The sequence below is a fragment of the Callithrix jacchus genome, chromosome 3, assembly GCF_049354715.1.
Source record: "Callithrix jacchus isolate 240 chromosome 3, calJac240_pri, whole genome shotgun sequence".
Taxonomy (NCBI): domain Eukaryota; kingdom Metazoa; phylum Chordata; class Mammalia; order Primates; family Cebidae; genus Callithrix; species Callithrix jacchus.
The window spans coordinates 23,059,101-23,081,006 of record NC_133504.1 but is presented as its reverse complement, the minus strand read 5'-3'; the positions used below and the strand labels follow the sequence as shown (position 1 = coordinate 23,081,006).

Here is a 21,906-nt window from a genome sequence, read left to right as displayed (position 1 = left end):
AGGTGATGGATATGTTAATTAGCTTCATGTAATCATGTCACATTTTATATATATCGAAACATTGTACTTCACAAATATACACAGTCATGATGTGTCAATCAAAAATAATAACTTTTTAAATTTAAAATTAAAAAAAGAAGAGAAACTACTTAAAAGATAGGAACTACTTAAGAAGACAATTTTTTTTTCTTCTTTTTTCTTTTTTTTGAGATGGAGTCTTGATCTGTCTCCCAGGCTGGAGTGCAGTGGCATGATTTCGGCTCACTGCTACCTCCGACTCCTGGGTTCAAGCGATTCTCCTGCCTCAGCCTCCTGAGTAGCTGTAATTACAGGCATGCACCATCACACCCAGCTAAGTTTTGAATTTTTAGTAGAGATGGGGTTTCACCATGTTGGTCAAGATGGTCTCAATCTCTTGATCACATAATCCACCTGCATTAGCCTCCCAAAGTGCTGGAATTACAGGCATGAGCCACCATACCTAGCCAAGGGGACAGTTTTCTGAAAACAGCTTTGGGAAAGAAGGAAGCTTTTTAAAAAAGGAAGAAGTATCCTTTGGCAATTAAGTGATAAAAGGATAAAAGAAGAATTTGTAGACTCTGCCAGTTAGAAGAAAAGCAGATAATTTGAGGACTCAAAACCACTCACCCACTACCAAAACAAGTAAATGAACAGACTAACAAAAACCCTGGTAACATGCCTGGACTCTGCCGGGCTAGCAGAAAAAGATAACATTACATTAAATTAATTAAATTAGATTGGATTAAATTGAATTAAAATATCTTGTAACAAACCTCAATATCATTAAAATGAAAGGAAAGAGAGCTACTGCAAAAAGTATTAGCAGGAAAAATATTCCACACAAATTGAGTGAAAATCTCATTACCTCCAAAAGTAATAATAATAATAGCAACTGTAAAGCAGAAGAAATCCCTAAATCTACACTCTAAATATGGATATGCTCAAACAAGCATTCAATCATACAAAAAAATGATCTTTATTCAGCAAATGATAAACCAGAAACAGAACGGGAAAGAAAGACAATAAATAATTAATTCAGACAAATAATCTTAGAAAAATGCAAAGCTATCCAGAAATAAAGAATAAGTTACAAGATGCCCAAAGGAGAATAATATAAATAAAATTTAATGAAGAAAGGTAAGAAAACAATCAAATGACATAAAATAAAAACCAAAATAATGTTTTAAAAAATGGTGGAAATGAAAGAAAAATATCTGTATCATCACAAATCTTACCAACAACAAAATTGGGCCAAGCACAGTGGCTCACACCTGTAATCCCAGCACTTTGGGAGGTTGAGGCCAAGAGCTCAAGACTGGACTGGGCAACGTGACAAAACCTCATTTCTAATAAAAGTATATATATTAGCCAGGTGTGATGGTGCAGGCCTGTAGTTCCAGCTACTTGGGAGGCTGGGGTGGAAGAATTGCTCAAACCAGGGAGGTGGGAAGGTTGCTGAGATCACACCACTGAATTCCAGCTTGAGCAACAGAGCAAGACATAATAGTAATAATAATAATTTAATAATAATAAAATTAATATTTTAAAAATAATAATCCAAGAAAAAACACTATATGCAACAGATGAGTGCTAGAGGGTACTGAAAAAAATTAAAACCTCAGAAACCAAATAGTGAAAGGCAAAATAAGAAAACAGGATTAATATTATTCTTTTATAAAAAAGTTACAACACGAAGGTAATTACCATGACAGAACATGTAAAACTCCAAATTTTAAAATTGTTTAAATAAAATAACAAAGAATACACAGATCATCATTAAAGAAATTTAACAAACATGCCAGAATAAAAATACCTGTAACATATTATAGAATCAAGACCAAACATATCCATCATAACAATAAATGTGAGACTTAACTCACCTCTAGAGGGAAAAATAATTTCAACTTGGATCACATTCCATATACAAGACATACAGCTAAAACAAAGTGATTCAGAAAGACTAAAAATAAAGAAATGGGCATAATTCTGCTAGGTAAATGGAAACTAAAAGAGAGCAGATGTTAGCATCTTGATATTGGGCTAAGCAGCATTCAAGTTCAAAAGCACTACACGTGAAAAAGAAAAGCAGTGTTTTATTCCAAAAGCCATAATCCATGATGGAAAGTTATTCCTTATAAAAAAATTAGGCAACATATAGCACGGCAACCAACTTTGTGAAACAAAAATGACAAAAGAATAAGGAACTGCACAGAGAATCACACTTATAATAACACATTTTAACACACAAGAGAGACACCTGGACAAAAAAATAAGTTAAAGAATAAAAGACTTAAACCAGTGTAATCAACAGAGTAGACCTTATGAATCAAACTGCATTGTGGTGTTGGGGAATCTTCATTTGTCTCTAATAACCCCGGCACATCCATAAAAATTAATTATACATTAGTTCACAAAGAAAACATTAGTAACTTCCATGACATAGAAATATTACAAACAGATCTTCATAATAAAATACAGGTAGTGGGGAAAAAAAAAGAAAGAAATTTTAAAAATCACAAATGTGCTTGAGTCTGAAACTTAAAAGCATTTATAATACATCAATCTTGGGTGAAAGGAAAGACAAACTGAAATTACAGAATTTTGTTTAATGACAAAAACAATTTACAGCATAATCTATGGGATATATATAAAGCAGCAATTCAGAAGAAAGTTTATTTCACTAAATATGTTTAATAATAAAAATAAAATAGTTTTTAAAATGAAAAAGTTCCCAGCATGCCTAAAACATCTAAAGAAACAACAAAGTAAAAACCAAAAAAGTAAAAGATGAAAGCACAAATTAATAAATGCAAAAAATCAATAGATCTCATTAATAAATCAAAATTCTTGGTTTTAAAAAACTTAAAAACAGACAACCCACTCGTTAACTTCATCACAAAGAAAAGCAAGAGAACTCACAAATATACAAAATAAAATTAAAAGAGAAAGTAATTATTGAAACAGAAGAAAAATTAAATCACAAAAGCCTACTTCACAAAGTTCTACGTAAATAGACTTGAAAACTTAAGTGAAATAATTTTCACTGAAGAATAAATTACTAAATTTGACTCCATTCAGGTTAACAAGTCCAAAGAAGTCAATGTCCATGGAAGAAATACGGAAAATTAAGAAACTGCCTCACAAAAAAGCACCAGGACCATGTGGCTTCACAGGGGATTTCTATCAAATCTTCAATGATTACATAATCCCAATGATCTATGCAATATTTCACAAAATTGAAAAAGAAGAGAAGACATTCTAATCTTTTATGAAGCATGTATAACACTGACATCTAACCAGATAAGGCAATTGAAAGAAACCAAATTACAGAAAAGCATCATTCATGCATACTGATGCAAGATTTCTAAACAAAATGTTATCAAACAGAATCCAACACCATATTAACAAGTAATACACCATGACTAATTAGACTTATTCCAGGAATAGAGTTGCTTCAATACTGGGAAAGATCATTAATACCCTACACAATACTAACAAAGGAGGAATACTAATACAATACTAAGGAGGAAAAATCATATAATTATATACACACTTTTAATAAACATTCATGCATTCATGATAAAAATGCTCAAGAAAATAGAAGCTACAGTCAGGCACAGTGGCTCACAAGGCAGGTGGATAATGAGGTCAGCAGTTCAAGACCAGCCTGGTCAACATGATGAAGCCTTGTCTCTACTAAAAATACAAAAATTAGCCAGTCATGGTGGTAGGCACCTGTAGTCCCAGCTACTTGGGAGGCTGAGGCAGAAGAATTGCTTGAACTCAGGAGAGAGAGGTTGCAGTGAGCCAAGATCACAGCACTGCACTCCAGTCGGGGCAACAAAGCAAGACTCTGTCTCAAAGAAAAAAAAAAAAGAAGAAGAAGCTACAAGCTTCAGTGTGTGTTTGTGTTTGTGTGTGTGTGTGTGTGTATTATATGTATACATGTCGTATATATAGCGGTAATGCTTCCTATACCTTTCACATACCTTTCATAATAAACATAATTAAAAACCAACAGAAAACAGGTGGGAGGCACCCAAGATGAAATACAAACACTAACCAATGAATCTAACTGTATTAAATAATAAAGGATAACAAAATCACACCAAAGGAGGTGAGTGAGAAAATCACTAACCTAAATAACTTTGGAAACAGTATATTAACATATTCTATGGCTACAGTTTAAAAAGGGACTGCACATGAATCTTATAATCTCATTGACTCTGTTTCTCACAGGGTATGGTTAGCAATTATAAAATTACTATACAGAGGGAAATAATAGACATGGGGGCTCCAAAAGGGGTTGGGTCAGAGGGGAGTGATGGTTGAAAAGTTACCTGCTGAGTCCATTAGGGTGATGGGTACAGTAGAGAACCAAACCTCAACATTATGCAATATATACATGTAACAAGCCTGCACATGTATTCCCTGAATCTATGCAAATCAAAATAAAAAAATAAAATAACTTCATGTGTGTATTAAAACTGAGCAAATAAGTGAATATATTGTAGATAATGAAAGCAGGATTTCTCAGGATTGAAGAAAGAAATTAACAAAAGGAAGGGGAGGGGTAAAATGAACTATTAAGGATTTGAATCCTAGTTCCGTTTGCTGAAAAGCCCTAGTAGCAATGACACCCCAGTAGCAGTGCACCAAGATAGTTTTCAGAGCTGAACTTCCAGATGCCTTCTTCTTTGGAGATGTAGTTTATTTCAGGGGTGGGGTAGGGAAAATACAAGATGCAACTGGACCATCTTGTGATTTCAAAAAGTTATAAAGTACAGAAAGATGAGGGCTTGTAAAAGAACACAGGCGCCAACCTAAAGGGGCTTCTAATGTTCAAATCTGAGGTAATTTGAACTCCACATAATTATAATGTTGGATTTTAATATATAATATAAAACAAATATATTTGTCCATACTCACATAAATCAATAAATGGCAGTGCTAGGACAACTGTCCCTTACCGTGGAGTTTCAACTAATCAATGCAGAAGGAAAGAGTGAAATAAAAAAATCACCAAGGCTGGGCGCGGTGGCTCAAGCCTGTAATCCCAGCACTTGGGAGGCCGAGGCGGGTGGATCACGAGGTCAAGATATCGAGACCATTCTGGTCAACATGGTGAAACCCCGTCTCTACTAAAAATACAAAAAAAAAAAAAATTAGCTGGGCGTGGTGGTGCGTGCCTGTAATTCCAGCTACTCGGGAGGCTGAGGCAGGAGAATTGCCTGAGCCCAGGAGGCGGAGGTTGCGGTGAGCCGAGATTGCGCCATTGCACTTCAGCCTGGGTAACAAGAGCAAAACTCTGTCTCAAAAAAAAAAAAAAATCACCATTAGGAAAAAACATCAATAATCATTGTTGCACACAAGGTCCACTGCCGACACTAAAATTAATCCATTAACGTTTGAGAAGAAACAGGATCTGCACAGTCACAAAGCACGTCCTTCAAGATTTACTAACTACGAAGGGCAAATAGTAACTTCATGGTAGAGAAAACCCTCAGGCACGTACTAATCAATGCGCAGATACATTGTTAGGAAGCACTGAGGACAAAATATTAATTCCGTGACATTCTGGCCAAAGATGTATAAGAACCTAATTCCAGTTATGAGAAAACATCAAACGAGACCAAACCGAAGGTTATTAAAAAAAAAATAAAAGATTGGTCGTCTTCAAAAATGTCAAGGTCAAGAAGGACAAAAAGAGGCTGAGAAACTATTATAGACTGGAGAACACTCAAAAGTGTCCTCTGACAGCTGAAGATGGATGTGGTATCCTGGATTGAATCCTGAAATTGCAAAAGGATGCCAGTGGAAAAGTCAGAGGAATTTGAATAAGGTCTAAAGTTTAATATTGACACAATGTTAATTTGCTGGTTTTCATAAATGTCCCATGGTTATTTAAGATGTTAACATTAGGGGAAGCTGAGTGAGAAGTATATGAGAACGCTACTATTTTTGCAACCTTTCTATAACTGAAAAATTAGTTCAAATACAAAGTTTTCTAAAACATTTTGTTACCTCTTCCATCATATTATTCCATTCTAAACTTCCAAAAAGAGGTGCTAATGCTGAAACCTTGTATCTTTCCAACTGGTTAAGCAGGGTCATATAAGCAACTTCAGTCTTCTGTTTATTCTGTAAAATAAAGGAAAATCAGAAAAATTGTTATAAACAAAATAGGTAAAGTTTTCCAACTATAGAAAATTAGATATTTTAGATATGATTATGTTATGATACAGTTCTAAGTAAAAAATATATATATGCCAATGTAATTGTAAGGTGGTTTTTTGTTTGTTTGTTTGTTTGTTTGTTGTTGTTGTTTTGAGACAAGTTTTGTTCTTGTTGCCCAGGCTGAAGTGAAATGGGGCAGTCTTGGCTCATTGCAACCTCTTCCTCCTGGGTTTAAGAGATTCTTTTGCCTCAGCCTCTCAAGTAGCTGGGATTACAGGCACCTACCACCAGGCCCAGCTAATTTGTATTTTTAGTAGAGATGGGGTTTCTCCATGTTGGCCAAGCTGGTCTCGAACTCCTGACTTCAGGTGATCCAACCATCTCAACCTCCCAAAGTGCTGGGATTACAGGCCTGAGCCCACCCCATCTGGCCTAATTGTAAGTTTTAAACCCCAATGAGCATCACTATTGTGTCTTTGCAAGTTAATTTTTGCCTACAAATATAGTGTATTTTGTTTTTTAATAGCTTCAAAAAAGTATAATTAACATAAAATTCATTCATTTTTGTTACAATTCAATGGCTATTAGTAAATGTATAGACTTTGGAACCAATATCACAATCTAATTTTAGAACACTCCAGCACCCACCAAAACATCATCATGCCCATTTAATGCAATATATTTTGACAAATTTCAAACATGAATAAAAGATAACAAAACCCCTCACAGGTACCTATCACCCAGCAGCAGCCATTTTCAATATGCGTTGTATTTTTAATCGTATTTCACACAATCCTCAAATTGACTAATAACCTAACTTCTTTAAGGTGAATATTCAACAAATTAGGAAATAGATTATTTTACCAGAAATGAAATCCTTCATTTAAAAAAGTTATTCTTAAGGAAAGATTAGACAGGATATGTGTAGGTACTCTTAAAACTCAGATTTAGAAATTGCTCTAACAGAGAAAAATGAGATAATAACAGTACTTCTGTTATTATATAAACAGAAGTATAATATAAAAATGAATCCCAGGGCTATTCCTGCTCAGAGTAGGCAATCAGAGTTGAAAATAGTTTAATACTAATCATGAGCCACATAATAACATTTCCCTCAGCCATGGATCACTTATATGTTGGTGATCCCATATGATTATAATGGAGATGAAAAATTTCTCCTGCCTGGTGATATCATCGCCATCATAACGCCACAGCACAATGCACTACTCAAGTGTTGATGGTGGGGCTGGCATAAACAAACCTACTGTCCTGCCAGGCATCTAAAATGACAGCATATACAATTATGGAGAGCATATCATACTTGATCATGATAAAAATGACTATTACTGATTTATAATTTTCTGTACTATACTAATTTTTTATTATTGTTTTAGAGTATACTCTTTTCAATTATATTTTAAAAACAGTTATCTGCGAAACAGCCTCAGGCAGGCCCTTCAGGAAGTACTCCAGAAGAAGGCATTGTTATCCTAGGAGATGACAGCTCCCTGTGTGTTACTGCCCCTGAAGACCGTCCAGTGGGACAAGATTTGGAGGTGGAAGACGGTTGATGTTGATGATCCTGACCCTGCATAGGCCGAGGCTAATGTGTGTGTTTGCATCCTATTTTTAAAAAAAGTCTTAAGAAGTGAAAAGTATATATTGTAATAGAAAAAAAGCTGATAGAATAATGATATAAGGAAAAAAAGACCAGGTGCGGTGGTTCACACTTGTAATCCCAGCGCTTTGGGAGGATGAGGCAGGTGGATTGCTTGAGCCGCAGAGTTTGAGACTAGCCTCGGCAACATGTCAAAACCTTGTCTCTACAAAAAATACAAATATTAGTGGTCATTGCTGTGTGCACCTATAATCCCAGCTATTCGGGAGGCTGAGGCAGCAGGATCACTTGAGTCTGAGCCATGGAGGTTGCAGTGAGCTGTGATCGCATCACTGCACTCCAGCCTGAGCGACAGAGTAAAACTCTGTTTCAAGAAAAAGAAAGAAGGTAAATATTTTTGTACAGTTGTACTATGTGTTTGTATAACCATTGAAAAACTTTTGAAAATTAAACTTTACATAACAAAAAAATATATAGTAAGCTAAGGTTTATTAAATGAGAAAAAGCATTTTTAAAATAAATTTACTGTAGCCAAGGTGAATACTGTATATACTAATAATATCTACAGCGGTGTACAGTAATGTCCTAAGCCTTCACATTCACTGGCCACTCACTCACTGACTCACCCAGAGCAACTGCTGGTCCGGCAAGCTCCATTGGTGATAAGTACGCTATGCAAGTGTATCATTTTTAATCTTTTATACATGTACGTTTTCTATGTTTAGATATGCTTAGATACACAAATAATTATCACTGTGCTACAGTTGCCTACAGTATTGAATAGAGTAACATGCTGTACAAGTTTAGCATAGGAACAGAAGGCTATATCAGATAGCCTCAGGGTGTCAAAGGCTACGCTGTCCAGGTCTGTGTATGTACACTGATGATGCTGGCACAACAGTGGAATCATCTAGTGATTCATCTAGTATCTCTTGGAATGTGTCCATGTGATGCATGACTGTACTAACTACAGCAATACAAACTATCTTATTTTATGGCAGCCATGTGGGAATTTCCAAATACATGAGGGGGATGACAAAATCCTAAGAGTGACAAATGTTGTCTCAAAAATGATCTTGATGAATTAAAGAATGGTCTTCATATTCAGAATTCACCATCAGTAGTGAAAAATAAGCAGAAACTTATTTCTGCAGATGTATTTATAATTTTATAAACAAATTGTGTAATTTATATATTATTTTACTAATTTTATTAATTTATGATAGGTTATTCTATTTGTTTATAATTTATTATATAAATAAATTTATTATAATTGTTACTATTATATATTGTTATATCATTATAGCTATCATGTTATTTATAACTTTATAAATAAATATAGTACTTTATAAATAAATCAGTATGCATATTTACTCCCAAAATTTCAATACAGTAATTGTCAAATATACTAATGTATCAAAATAATAACATCATGGAATTAGAACTCTAAGAACTTTGAAAATTCTCCCATTGATTACTTAATAATAAGATTCAGTTATTTTCCTTCTTTATTGACCTTTCCACTGTTTTCTTATCAAATGCTATAATATTCATAGCATTTTGTTGATATGTCTCAACAACAAGAGCATAAGTTTTGCCTAATTCCATGCATTTCTGGCCTTCATTAACTTGAGGTCGATATCTTACACAGCGGTTAAGGACAGAGGGGCTTGAATCAGACTGTGTCTTTTCAAATCTATGTTCTACTATTCATTTGGTGCGTTTGGTGAGCAGATTACTTATTCTGGTATCTACTTTATCATTTGTAAAATACAGACAATACTAATGCCTACCTTATAAGATTGATTTTAAGGTTAAATGAAAATTATTTGTGAGAAATACCAAGCACAATTTTATAACAATGTGTTTGATAAATGACTGCATTTGCGTTATTTACTTAATATTATTAATTATTATACTTATGTGTTAAATCTCTGGTAATTTCCTAGAGGAGAAGAAAAAAAAACTGACTCGAGTAACTTAGAACATTTTGTAAATTTCTAGAAGAAATTGTCTTTTGGATATGAATTACCGTCTGGAGAAATGTCTGGTGCCTGTACATGCTTGGAAGAAGGTATGCATAAAGTCGAACAACATCAGATTCTTGCCCTGAAGAAAGCACGACATTGACCTTCCTTGCCCAAGAATGAATGATTAAAAAGTTGAAAAGGTGTGTTTGTACATCGTTCAGGCCTTCATCTGCAACTATCAGGAAATACGGGTAACTCTCTTCCAGGAAACTTTCCCACTCTTCTGATAAGCATCCCGAAAATGTCGTTTGAACATCAATAGTGGTATTATTCCGAAGATGAAGAATTAAAGCAGTTCTCAAAGAAAGAAGTTCAGGGAAGTTGAAATAGGCATACTCAGCATCCTGTGGAGGAGGAGGTAAAGAACATGTTATTTCAAAATCATCATTTAATCGTTTAGTTAGTTAACACATCCAACAGTTGTGCTCTGCTTGTCGGGAAATAGACCCTTAAACTTTGACTGCCATCTCATAGGTATTTGCCAAAAAAAAAATCACAGTTTGGATTTCAATGCATTTGTCTCCTTGAAGCAGGCACTTAATACTCAGAGTCTGTCATCCTTACCCTTCCCCTGTCTAATTCTTTTCCTCTCCAATCTCATTTCAGAAAGAAAAAGAACAGAAAGCCAGTGGTGGATGTAAGTCATCTGTATCGGGAAGCTGAGGTGAACCTCTGTATTCTAGAGGATTGCTCCAGGCTACTCCGACCCTTCCAAAGCAACGTAGATTGTCTCAGTATACCAAAATTAGGACAGCCAACTGGACTACACACATTAGATCGGAAGCCTAGCTCTTTGTTCAAAACATTGCCGGCAAGCATTCAGCCATTGATTATGATTATGACTCGGTCTCACTCTGTCATCCAGGCTGGAGTGCAGCGGTGTGATCATGGCTCACTGCAGTGTTGAACTCCTGGGCTCAAGTAATCCTCCCAGCTCAGCCTCCCAAAGTGCTGGGATTACAGACATGCACCACTATTCCCAGCCAACAAAGCATTCTTAATGACTTTGCCTAGGCTCAGATATATTTTCCTCTGGATTCATATAAACCGCCTGCTGAGTTTTAAAGTTAGAAGTAGTTTTCAGAGTAGGAGAAGTAGAATCCAGAGTTCAACTGTGCTGCTGTTGAGGAGTTTTCTCATCCTCTCTCATGATCTTGTGTGTCCTTACAATAAAGTTCTCTTCTTTCAAATAAAACACAATCCTAAATGTAGTGATTTCTGAATACTGAGATGGTGGGTAATTTTTTCTCTTCTTTCCTTTAAATGTTCTGAACTTTTATAGCTATAATCTACTTTGTAATAAGAAAAATACATAAAATAATTTAGGAAATTTTAGTTTTAGACCTCATATCATAAAAAAGAACTCAACTGACATGTTACCTTGAAGAAAACTACAGTAAATTGTCCTCCTTTGCTGATAAGATCCACGAGGTATCGTTCAACCAGATAGAAGAAATGGAGGTTCTGCCCAGGCTTAAATGATATCTCACAGATACATGTGATAAGTAATGAATCTCCATCAATCAAAAAAAATTCAGATTCAACGAAGTCATTGAATAAACTGGAATATCTAAAATGAAAAACAGTTAAAACAAAAATCACATATGCATTAAATACTGTTCCAAATCATTATTACAGTCACATCATTATTATCTCGTTATTATCATCGATAGCTGAATTTGCTGAGTTAACTGTCTGATGGCAGTGTGTACACTAAGGCTTTTCAAATATATCCACACGCACAACTATCCTTCACAGGAAGAAGGCAGGATTATTCACATCTTAGGCTCAGGGAGAGAGAGCAAATTATCCAAGGCCATATGGCACAGCCTGATTGGATCAGGAATCTAGTACTTGTACCCTGCATGTAGACCTAAATTATATTGATTCTCTGCTTAATCCATCTCATTCCCTTACATGTGGATTCACTGATGGCTACTGACAAATGTAGCAAGAGAAACTGTTTCCACTCACTATCAAACAGCTCTAAAAGTGCTGTGTTGAACAATCATATATACATATATATAATACTGTGCTTAGTTATAAATATATTGTTCTACATAATATTCTATACTATATATACTGATAGATATTTTATATATATTATACATAGATACACATTGATATAAATACTGATATATATATACGCTGATACATATATAGTATATACTGTTGATCCTTGAACAACACAGGCTTGAACTGCACAACTCCACTTATACATGGATTTTCTTTTTCTTTCTTTTTTTTTTTTTTTTTTTTTTGAGACGGAGTTTTGCCCTTGTTACCCAGGCTGGAGTGCAATGGCACAATCTCGGCTCACCGCAACCTCCACCTCCTGGGTTCAGGCAATTCTCCTGCCTCAGCCTCCTGAGTAGCTGGGATTACAGGCACGTGCCACCATGCCCAGCTAATTTTTTGTATTTTTAGTAGAGACGGGGTTTCACCATGTTGACCAGGGTGGTCTCGATCTCTTGGCCTCGTGATCCACCCACCTCAGCCTCCCAAAGTGCTGGGATTACAGGCTTGAGCCACCGCGCCCGGCGGATTTTCTTTTTCAATAAATACATTAGAAAAATTTTTAAAAATTTGTTACTATTTGAAAAAACTCTCAGACCATATAGCCTACAAATATGAAAAGTAATTAACTATTTCACAAGCACATAAACTATATGTAGGTAGTCTATTTTAGCATTTACTGCCATAAAATACACACTCATCTATTATAAAATTTAAAATGTATTAAACCTTATGAACCCACTTAAGACTATACATGGCACCTTTCAGAGTTGAGAAAATTGTAAACAAATGTTAAGCTGCACTATTAAATCATAACTGCATAAAATTAACTACAGTATATATGGTATGACTGTAATAACTTTCTAGCTACCTCCTGTTGTATGGTGGTGAGCAAGCAGTTCCTCTCCAGTAAACTGCTTTCCAATCACAATAAAAAGTGATCTCTCATGGTTCTGGTGTGTTTTTCATCAGGCTTATTGAAATACCATAAACCCTAAATAAAACCATGGAACCCATGTGAAGTGCCATTAGTGATGCCAGAAGTGTTCCCTAAAAGCAGAGACAGTCATGACATTACAAGCAGCAAGTTGGATTTCTTGCAATGTGTCATGGATTGATGGTTTCAGCTATAGCTGCCCACCGCTTCCAGATAAATGAACCTAACGTAAGGACCACTGTAAGATAACTGTTTTAAAGAAATTACTGAAGGCATTGTTGCAGCAATCACAAAACGTCTTGTGCTTTTTTTGTGAAATATCTCACATTGAAAATGGAGCTTTTATTTGGGTGGGGATTGTCTAAAAAAGCAAACTGGCAGACTCTAATATGAGTCAAGAAAAAGCAAAGTCAAATCCCACGAAGCAAAAGGAAGACGAAAGAGCTAAAGCTGGAAAATCTAATGCCTGCACAGTATGGTTTGATCATTTTAGTAATACGTTTGGCTTTACAAATGTGAAGAGAATGAGAAAAGCAGCTTCAGCCAACCAAGAGGCAGAAGAAAATCACTGAGGGGAAAGGATATCTCCTTGAATAGGTTTTTAATGCAGATGAAAGTGTACTACTCCAGAAAAAAAAAAAACCTCACAAAGAATATTTATTAGTAGGAAAGAAAAGTGAGCCCCAGGATTTAAGGCAGGAAGGGACAGGCTAACTCTGTACTGTGCAAAGGCAGTTGGTTTTCTCTTCAGGCCCACCTTTATCTATAAAGCTGCTAACTCCTGAGACTTGAAGGGTAAGATGAACAGCAGCTGGCAGACTTTGAGTTGTACAACAAAAAGTCCTGGACGACAGTTGTACAGTGAAAAGTTCTGGACAATGACGACACATTTTCTAGATTAGCTCAACTGATACTTTGTCCCTGAAATCACGAAGTACCTCACCAGTAAGGGACTGCTTTTCAAAGTTCTTTTGATACTGGACAATGTCCCTGGCCACCTAGAACTACATAAATTGAACACCAAAGATGTTGAAGTGGTCTACTCACCCTCAAACAAAATGTCTTTAATTCAGCCTTTAGATTAGAGGGTCATAAGAACCACTAAGGCTCATTACACACAGTAATCTATGCAAAGAATCTATGGAAGAGAACCCTGAAAGAGAGAGCATCATGAAAGTCTGGGAGGATTGTGCCAGTGAAGATGTCACTGTTGTTATGATCCACTCCCACTTAATAAATACATTTTTGCTTCCTTGTGATTTTCTTAATTTTCTATACTAAGATCAAAGAAATAAGACAGCAGGCAGAGCCTTTGAGGGCATGTTTTAGAATTTTCTCTTCATCCTAGAATCAAATATTAGCCACGGATGAATTTTAAGCAGATGGCTTTATGATGGGCTTTGCATTTTGAAAAGACTAGTCCAACTACAATACAGAGAATAGATAGGAAGGGTGCAAACTCCTTGGTGGAGCAGAGAGAAAGCTGTTGCAGTTGAGTTTTGGAGGGAGTAAAAATTTAAACATGACCTTCTGTAGTTCATAAATGTGATGATCGGGTTTTCATGGGCATGTGTTCGATGTACCCTACTCAACCCTTGTTACAAGGTTATCTCTTTATCTGTCTGGAATGAACTTAGAAAAAAATAGAAAAATTAATTAATTAACAATAATAAAAAATAGTTAAACATGGATTCTCAACTGCATAGTAGTTCAGGGCCTTCAACCCCAACATTGTTGAGTGGCCAACTGTCCATATATGAGTAGAAAGTCAAATGGACATAGAGGAAATATGATAGATGATTTCCCATCTTTATTACTATGATAATACTCACTCAGCTTTTGGCATTTCATCCATAATTAACTGGGACATTTTCTTTGAAAATTGTGTAAATACATGTCCTTCTAAATGTAAAAAAAAAGGAGAGAAAGAGAATGAATTATTTTTCAATTGGTCCTTTTTATAGCAGCTATCATTTAGTTATTATTCAAGAAAGTAAAGCAGTAAAGTGGCTTTTTAATTCTAGTAAATCTATGTAGTTTATACAGAATCATTGTTTTATAATCTATAAATATTTTAAGTGGAAAATTACCCATTCTTTCTGCTGCCTGTGGCAAGTATTAATGGTAGCAAATATCTTGTACTTTGGTACTTGTAAGTAGCAGTTCTTAATAAAAATGGCAGTCCTACAAAAAAAAAAAAGAAAAGAAAATGAGTCTTTATGTAACAAGTATGTATTGACTGACTACTGTATGTAAAGCAAAATATTAGACACCACGAATTCAAGAATGAACAAATCGACATGTTCTTGCAGAGCTTAAAATCTATGAGGAAATATAATCAGATAATTATAGAAATAGCAGAACACTGCAAAAAGGACACAGTCAAGAGGTAAGAGGAAGTTTCCCTAAAGAAATAATGCTTGAGCTGAGTTCTAAGAAATAAACAAGAATTAATTAGGCAAAAAAGATTTTTTTTAAAAAGTAGCATTTCTGGCAGAGGGAATACCAGAATACCATGTGTAAAGCTCAGTGGCATGAAGGATTGTGGGTGGCATTCGTTCCAGAAAGAAGCCGGTAGGGCTAGAGTAGAGACTATTAAGGAAAAGACTAGAAAGGACTAGAGAGATATAAGTGCATGCAGAGCCTTCAAATCATGTTATAGAATTTTATTCTTGTCCTGGAATCAAAAATTAGCCATTGATGGCTTTTATGCAGGTGGCATTGTGATTGGCTTTGCATTTTGAAAAGATTAGTCCAGCTACAATATAGAGAATAAATAGGATGGGAGCAAACTTCTTATCAGAGCAGAGAGAAAGTTACTGTGCAGGAGAGTAATGATGACAATTTGATGTAATATAGTTTGATGGTAGTTGAGATAATAGAGCTGGAAAGATGTAGATCTTCTTGAAGGACATTTAGGAGATGAGTTTGACATACTTTGGAATTGGGTTGGATGTGGTTGAAGAGAGGAGAGGGTGTTGTCAAGGAAGACACAAGATTCTAGCTCAAGTAACAGGATGGATGACTAGGCCATTCCTGGGCTGGGAACCTTAGAACAGGGCTACGTGTCACTACATTTGTGAATCACCTGAATTTGACTTGCTTTCAAGGTTTCCCATTAGTCAAGATATGTAAGTAGTTAAATATACAAGTCTCAAGGTCAAACACAAATTTGGGCTGGATTTCAAGAGGTAAGTCATCTGAGCATTAATGGTAAATGAGGCCATTGGTGTAGATGAGCTTGCTTGGAAAGAGAGAGACAGCATCATGGGAGAAGAGTACTAAAAATCCACATTTGAAGATACTAATACTTAACATATGGCAAGAGAGGAGGAAGAATCTGCAAAGGTAATAGAGAAAAAAATACTAAAGAGGTAGATGAAAATGCACTTGAGCATTTTATCATGGAAACCAAATATTGAGACATTTGCCATTCAATATGTTAGGGCTGTGAAACAGATAAACAGATAGGTAGATACATATATGATTTATTGATAGGTCATAGATAAATATAAAGATAGATCAATAGATAAGGAAGAAAGAAAGAGAGAGGAAGGAAGGGATGGAAAGAAAGGGACAGAAACAAAGAAGAAAGAAAGAGAAAGAAAATGGAGGGAAAGAAAGAGAAAGAAGAAAGAAAGATTCGTATTCCACGATATTAAGGAACATACAATGGTGATCATATGCTGATATTAAATATTACAATAATAATTCAAGGAAGTATATGCCTGTAATGACAAATAAGTTTAAAGTAAAATGGAACTACTGTGGGCTGGGATGTTCAGGGACACTTAATGCGGACAGGAGCATAAAGATGGTCTCTCTCACTCACCCCGTTACTGTTTTATTTCAAAGATTATAGAGTATCTACACTTTACCAAACATTCCACTTGCTGAAACATATGCAAACATGCATGAAGCATGATTCTCTCCTCGTGTGACATGGTGTAGGTTTAAAGATAACGAAGTCACACAGTATAGTCTAATTTGCTGTGTTCTAAAAGAAATGGCACAGGAAGCCATCAGAGCATTGAGAGGGAGTTCCTAAATCAGAATGAAGAAATCAGGGCCCTGTGTTCTGAGGTTTCAAGGACAGGTTGAAAAGACGCAGACTTATGAAAGCATGTCAGGAAAAGTGAGAAATATAGAGAATTACTTTTCGGGTAGCAAAATCAGCATTGTTTTAATGCATAAAGTGGTGAAACTGCAGTTTGAGATGCTATGGGCTGTTCTACATGGCATAGGACAGGGTGACTCATTGGAGATGACACTGGAAAGGTAAGCAAGAATCAGACTATAAAGGGTCCTGTGCCCAGGTAAGGTGGTTAGGTATTTTCATAAACACTCTCAGTCACCATACTATCTTTCTTCAACTCTGCAAACTGCACCAATCACAAATGGAAAGAATGGGCCAGTGAGAACTGAACATGCAAGAGAGAATTGACCCCAAGTATATTACAGAAAACTTCAGAAAGGATAGCATAGATAAAATAAGTTAATTTACAGGTTCCCAGGTGTTCACAATGCTCTTAGAGTCTCAGGAATTTCTTTATGCCACTCCTAGGACAAAATCAATACCTAACTGTTTCATTCATTAAGTCGTTAGCTACAAACAAATTAATAACTCTTTGTGTCCTGACAATTTAGAAATTATTTTAAGAAATAATATATATACATTAAAAGGGATAATACAGGTTTTAAAATTAAATAATTATAACTGCGAATGAGATGTGGGTGCCTGTTAAACACTGTGAAACTTTTCAACAATAGCTATGGTGGCAAAATAAAACAGCCTTAGTAGGTAATCCCTCCTTAATTTGACAATCAAGGAATTCTATATCCTGCCTATGGCAAGTTTGAGATCCTACAGGTTTCTCTACATAGCATAGGACAGGGTATGTAAGACAGGATATGTAAAGCCTAATAGGCTTTCCTCTTACATACCCTATATAGACTAGGCTTACCTACCCTAGGCTTTCCTCTTACAAATCATATGCTAGAGCTACCCTATTAACCTCTGCACCAACGTACGCACGCCCTAACACTTAAGCAGAATTCACTGTCATTATCTCCATGTCTTCTCTGTCACTTAATGGAGAGACATGGTAGAGATCCAGCCCCTGTAACAACTGATGATTGAAGACTTACACACAAACACATACACGAATTAGTATCAGTAGACATTTGAGGCACAAAAAAAAAGCAGAAATAAGAAACCAGATGAATAAGCATGATTCAGAGACCAAATAGACCTTCAGAATTTTCTAATTACTGCTTGCAAATAATTAAAAATATTTCTCGTAAAATCGCAACAGGCTGCTAGAGAACGTGAAAGCATGCAAGTGTTCATACAAATTTAAAACATAATTTTACAAAGAAGAAAGTCATGTGCAGAAAACAAAATAAGCACGGTGGAATTTTAAGTTAGGGATCGGGGGGGTAAAGTCTGGCAATTTCATAAAGGATAGAAGTAAAAGATAAAGAGATGAAAGATTTCTAAAAATTCTAAAAAATATGAAGATAAGTGAATTTGCTCTCTCTCCACCTACTAGTAATTCTAATAGGACATAACTGAGATTCCAAAATGAGTGGGGATAAAAATGATCAAAGGTATATATTTAAAGTAATATAATAATATTTGACCGGAACTAAAGAACAACATAATATATTTAGGTTGAAATGTTTTCCAACTACTGAGTAGAAATAATGACAAAAGAGAAAACTACACCTAGGCACAGCTTGTTAAAATTCAGAGCTCCAAGCAAAAGAGAAAGACAGATAACCTACAAAGAAATGGAAGTCAAGCCATATGTGAACTGGTTTAAGGTATGAACGCTGTTGACAGACCATTTGCATTTTAATCTTGGTTTTGAAACATACTACAGTTCCATAAGCTTAGGCAGATTATTTACCTTCTCTAAGTTTCCATTTACTCATCTATAAAATTGGAACAATAATATTATTCACCTCTGATTGTGTTTTCAAGCCTACTGGAATGTATAAACTGATGGATACAAATTGATTAAAATAATACGTGGCACACAGAACTAATTAAAATAAGCAACATTCCTGGATGTTTTGATAAAATAAAACATTTTCAAATTTCTAAAGAGAAAAGAATTTGAACCTAGAATTCTGCATCTAAATACTGATTCAATTCATGGAAAAGGCAAAAAGATGTAATTAGACTTTTAAGAAGTTATAAATTTCACCAACCATATCTTTTTTTAAATTTTACTTTAAGTTCTCAAATACATGTGCAGAATGTGCAGGTTTGTTACATAGGTGTGCATGTGCCACGGTGGTTTGCTGCACCTACCAACCGGTCACTTAGGTTTTAAGCCCCCCATGTATTAGGTATTTATCCTAATGCTCTCCTTCCCCTAGTCTCCCTCCCCGCAACAGGCCCCAGTGTGTGATGTTCCCCTCCCTGTGTCCGTGTGTTCTCATTGTTCAACTCCTACTTATGAGTGAAAACATGGTATTTGGTTTTCTGTTCCTGTGTTAGTTTGCTGAGAATGATGGTTTCTAGCTTCATCTATGTCCCTTTTAATGATATAGAACTACATGTCTTAGCAAAGGGCATAAACTCATTCTTTTTTACGGCAGCAAAGTGCTCCATGGTATATATGTGCTACATTTTCTTTATCCAGTCTATCATTGATGGGCATTTGGGTTGGCTCCAAGTCTTTGCTCTTGTAAATAGTGCTGTAATCAAACTAAGTGTGTATGTGTGATTCATAACCTTTGGGTATATCTGTAGTAATGGGTTTCCTGGGTCAAATGGTATTGCTGGTTCTAGATCCTTGAGGAACTGCCACACTGTCTTCCACAATGCCAACTATATATCTTAAACGATAATTTTATTTAAAGAGATAATACAGAAAATTGGGGGAAAAACATCAAGAATGAAGACAAAAAACAATGAAACTTTTCATGATTCAGAAAAAGTAAAGGAAGCTATAAGGAAAAACAAAAGAACCCATGGTAGTTCGAATTTTAAAAGTCTATTTCAAACAGTAGTTTTAGTGATACAGAACTACATGTCTTACCCTAGCAATTCACAGATTGCTTCTACACTGAGTAATGTGTACATACTCATAATTTTGCCACTGCTGTTCACTTATTTTTTACTGTTGACTCAACACAGAAACAAATCACAAGAATTAAAGTCACAAAATACTGTAAAATGTGACTAACCTTGACAATATAAAAATAATAATATAATTAACCAATTTGGCAGTTCACAAAGGGATGAATTAAAAGAAAAAGAAATATGTAAGTTCTTCATCTTTCACAGCAGGGAGTTCAGCAATAGCATCTGAAGACAATATATGAAAAAATAATGGTTTATGGAACCAAGAAATATAATGCTTTTCTTCTAAGTACTGCATCATTGTATTACCAAAGAGTAGACACAGGCGTGATTCATTTCTAGAAATAATGCATCCCATTATTATTTCTAGATGCAACCACAGCTCTGACCACAAGTCTGACAGACACCTTGATTTCAGCTCGATGGAATGCTGAGCAGAGGGCTCAGTTTATCCATGCCTGGGCTTCTGATCCACAGCAATCATAAAATAGCAAACTTGTAAGCCACTAAGTTGGTGATAATTTGTTATGCAACAATAGAAAACTAATATCTCTCCCTTGACCTCAAATAAATTACTTTAAATTGCTGGAGTAAGAAATACACTTCTATTTTCTTAAGCCACTGAAATTTAAGGGTGCCTCGGAATTACCTGAGGGATCTTATTAAAATGGAGATTCTGGGCTGGGATGAACACGGTGGGTGGCTCACGCCTGTAATCCCAGCACTTTGGGAGGCCGAGATGGGCAGATCACCTGAGGTCGCAAGTTCGAGACCAGCCTGACCAACATGGAGAAACCCCCGTCTCTACGTAAAAAACAAAATGCAGGTTCTGCCCATACAGGGACTGAAGAAGGGCGCTACTTGCTGATGCCAATGTCCAGGTTTTCGTGGCTGCGCTCAGATCTGATGGCCCCTAGCTCCCCTCAGCCTCCAAGACCCAGCGCCCACCTTAGCAGAGGAGGACTCCTTCGAGGCCTAGGCAATCCTATCTCTCTGGTGGGGTTCATGGCGACATCCCTTTTCCCGCCCTCACCGCGCCTCCGGGGGCCAGCAGGGGGTTCCGCAGGTTCCAGTCCTGCTCCTAGCACTCCCGGGCCACCACCTCCTCCCCAGAGCCACAGACGGAGGGAGACCTGGAGCTCCCGCCAGACGCTCCGCCCCAGGCTCCTTCCCAGGAGAAGCCCCGCTCCTCACCGCGGACGCCGGACCCGTGGCGGCCAAAGATCCGCGAGCTGCGCTTTGGCGGCGAGGAGCCCGGCGGAGGCTCCAGGGCGCCTGAGCCTGGGCTGGAACTGGCGCTCCCCGCCTGGACTGCCCTTTATGCCGAGCGCGGGAGTTTCGGTTTCCTTTCTTCTCTCTGCAGCGCTTAGGTTTCAGTTTCCCTTCAGGACGAATTCGGCAATTAGGCCGGGCAAGTTTGGGGGAAAGATTAACGTCCTTCCTTCAGTTTGGCACGAATTAGCCAGGCAGGTTTGGGGAAAGCTTAGCATCCTCCCTTGAATGAGAATCTTAAAAGCGGGGTATGGGGAGACGTTGGTCAAAGGACATTAAGTTACAATCGCTGAGAAGAACCAGTTCTGGTATTCCATTGTGCAGTAGGGTGTGTATGGTTAACAATAATGCATATTTTAAAATAGCTACAAGAGAGAATTTTGAATGTTCTCCTCACAAAGAAATAGTAAAGTTTTGAGGTAATGGATTGGCTAATTATCCTGACTTGACTGATCATCACACACTGTATACATGTACTGAAACGTCACATTGCACCCCAAAAAAATGTACAATTATTATCAGTCAGTTACAAATAAAATAAAACTTAAAAAAAAAAACTTTAAAACAGAGAGAACAGAGGCAATAAAAATGGGCTTTGGAATTCAGGCATAAATAGAGTAAACTGAGGGGGGAAAATCTGTAACATCTAAACAAGATGAAATCAAGAAGAGTTGGAATTTAGAAATAGATAAAATGTAAAAGACACTATGGAATCTGAAACCCCACAATGAAATGTGAT

The 21,906-nt window shown here is 36.3% G+C and overlaps 1 protein-coding gene and 1 non-coding gene across 7 annotated transcripts in view; one reads left to right on the top strand and one right to left on the bottom strand.

Moving 5' to 3' along the window:
• The window catches only part of DDX60 (DExD/H-box helicase 60), a 116,534-nt gene extending 95,345 nt beyond the window's left edge, over positions 1-21,189 (bottom strand). For 3 of the 6 annotated variants that reach the window (XM_035292697.3, XM_078366311.1, XM_078366312.1), the window contains exons 1-6: positions 21,090-21,189; positions 14,890-14,983; positions 14,632-14,701; positions 11,227-11,416; positions 9,849-10,190; positions 6,046-6,162 (exon numbers count right to left, since the gene is read on the bottom strand). In XM_035292697.3, the coding sequence (XP_035148588.3) occupies positions 6,046-6,162; positions 9,849-10,190; positions 11,227-11,416; positions 14,632-14,701; positions 14,890-14,893 (723 nt within the window). In that variant the 5' untranslated portion in view covers positions 14,894-14,983; positions 21,090-21,189. Of the gene's footprint in view, positions 1-6,045; positions 6,163-9,848; positions 10,191-11,226; positions 11,417-14,631; positions 14,702-14,889; positions 14,984-20,544 lie in introns of all 6 variants that reach the window. The other 3 variants (XM_054252798.2, XM_078366310.1, XM_035292698.3) reach the window with 3 other exon arrangements.
• Positions 14,324-14,427, top strand: LOC118152636 (small nucleolar RNA U13). The gene has a single exon (XR_004741370.2). It is a non-coding gene; the product is annotated as a small nucleolar RNA U13 (small nucleolar RNA).
• Positions 21,190-21,906: the final 717 nt, after the last annotated feature.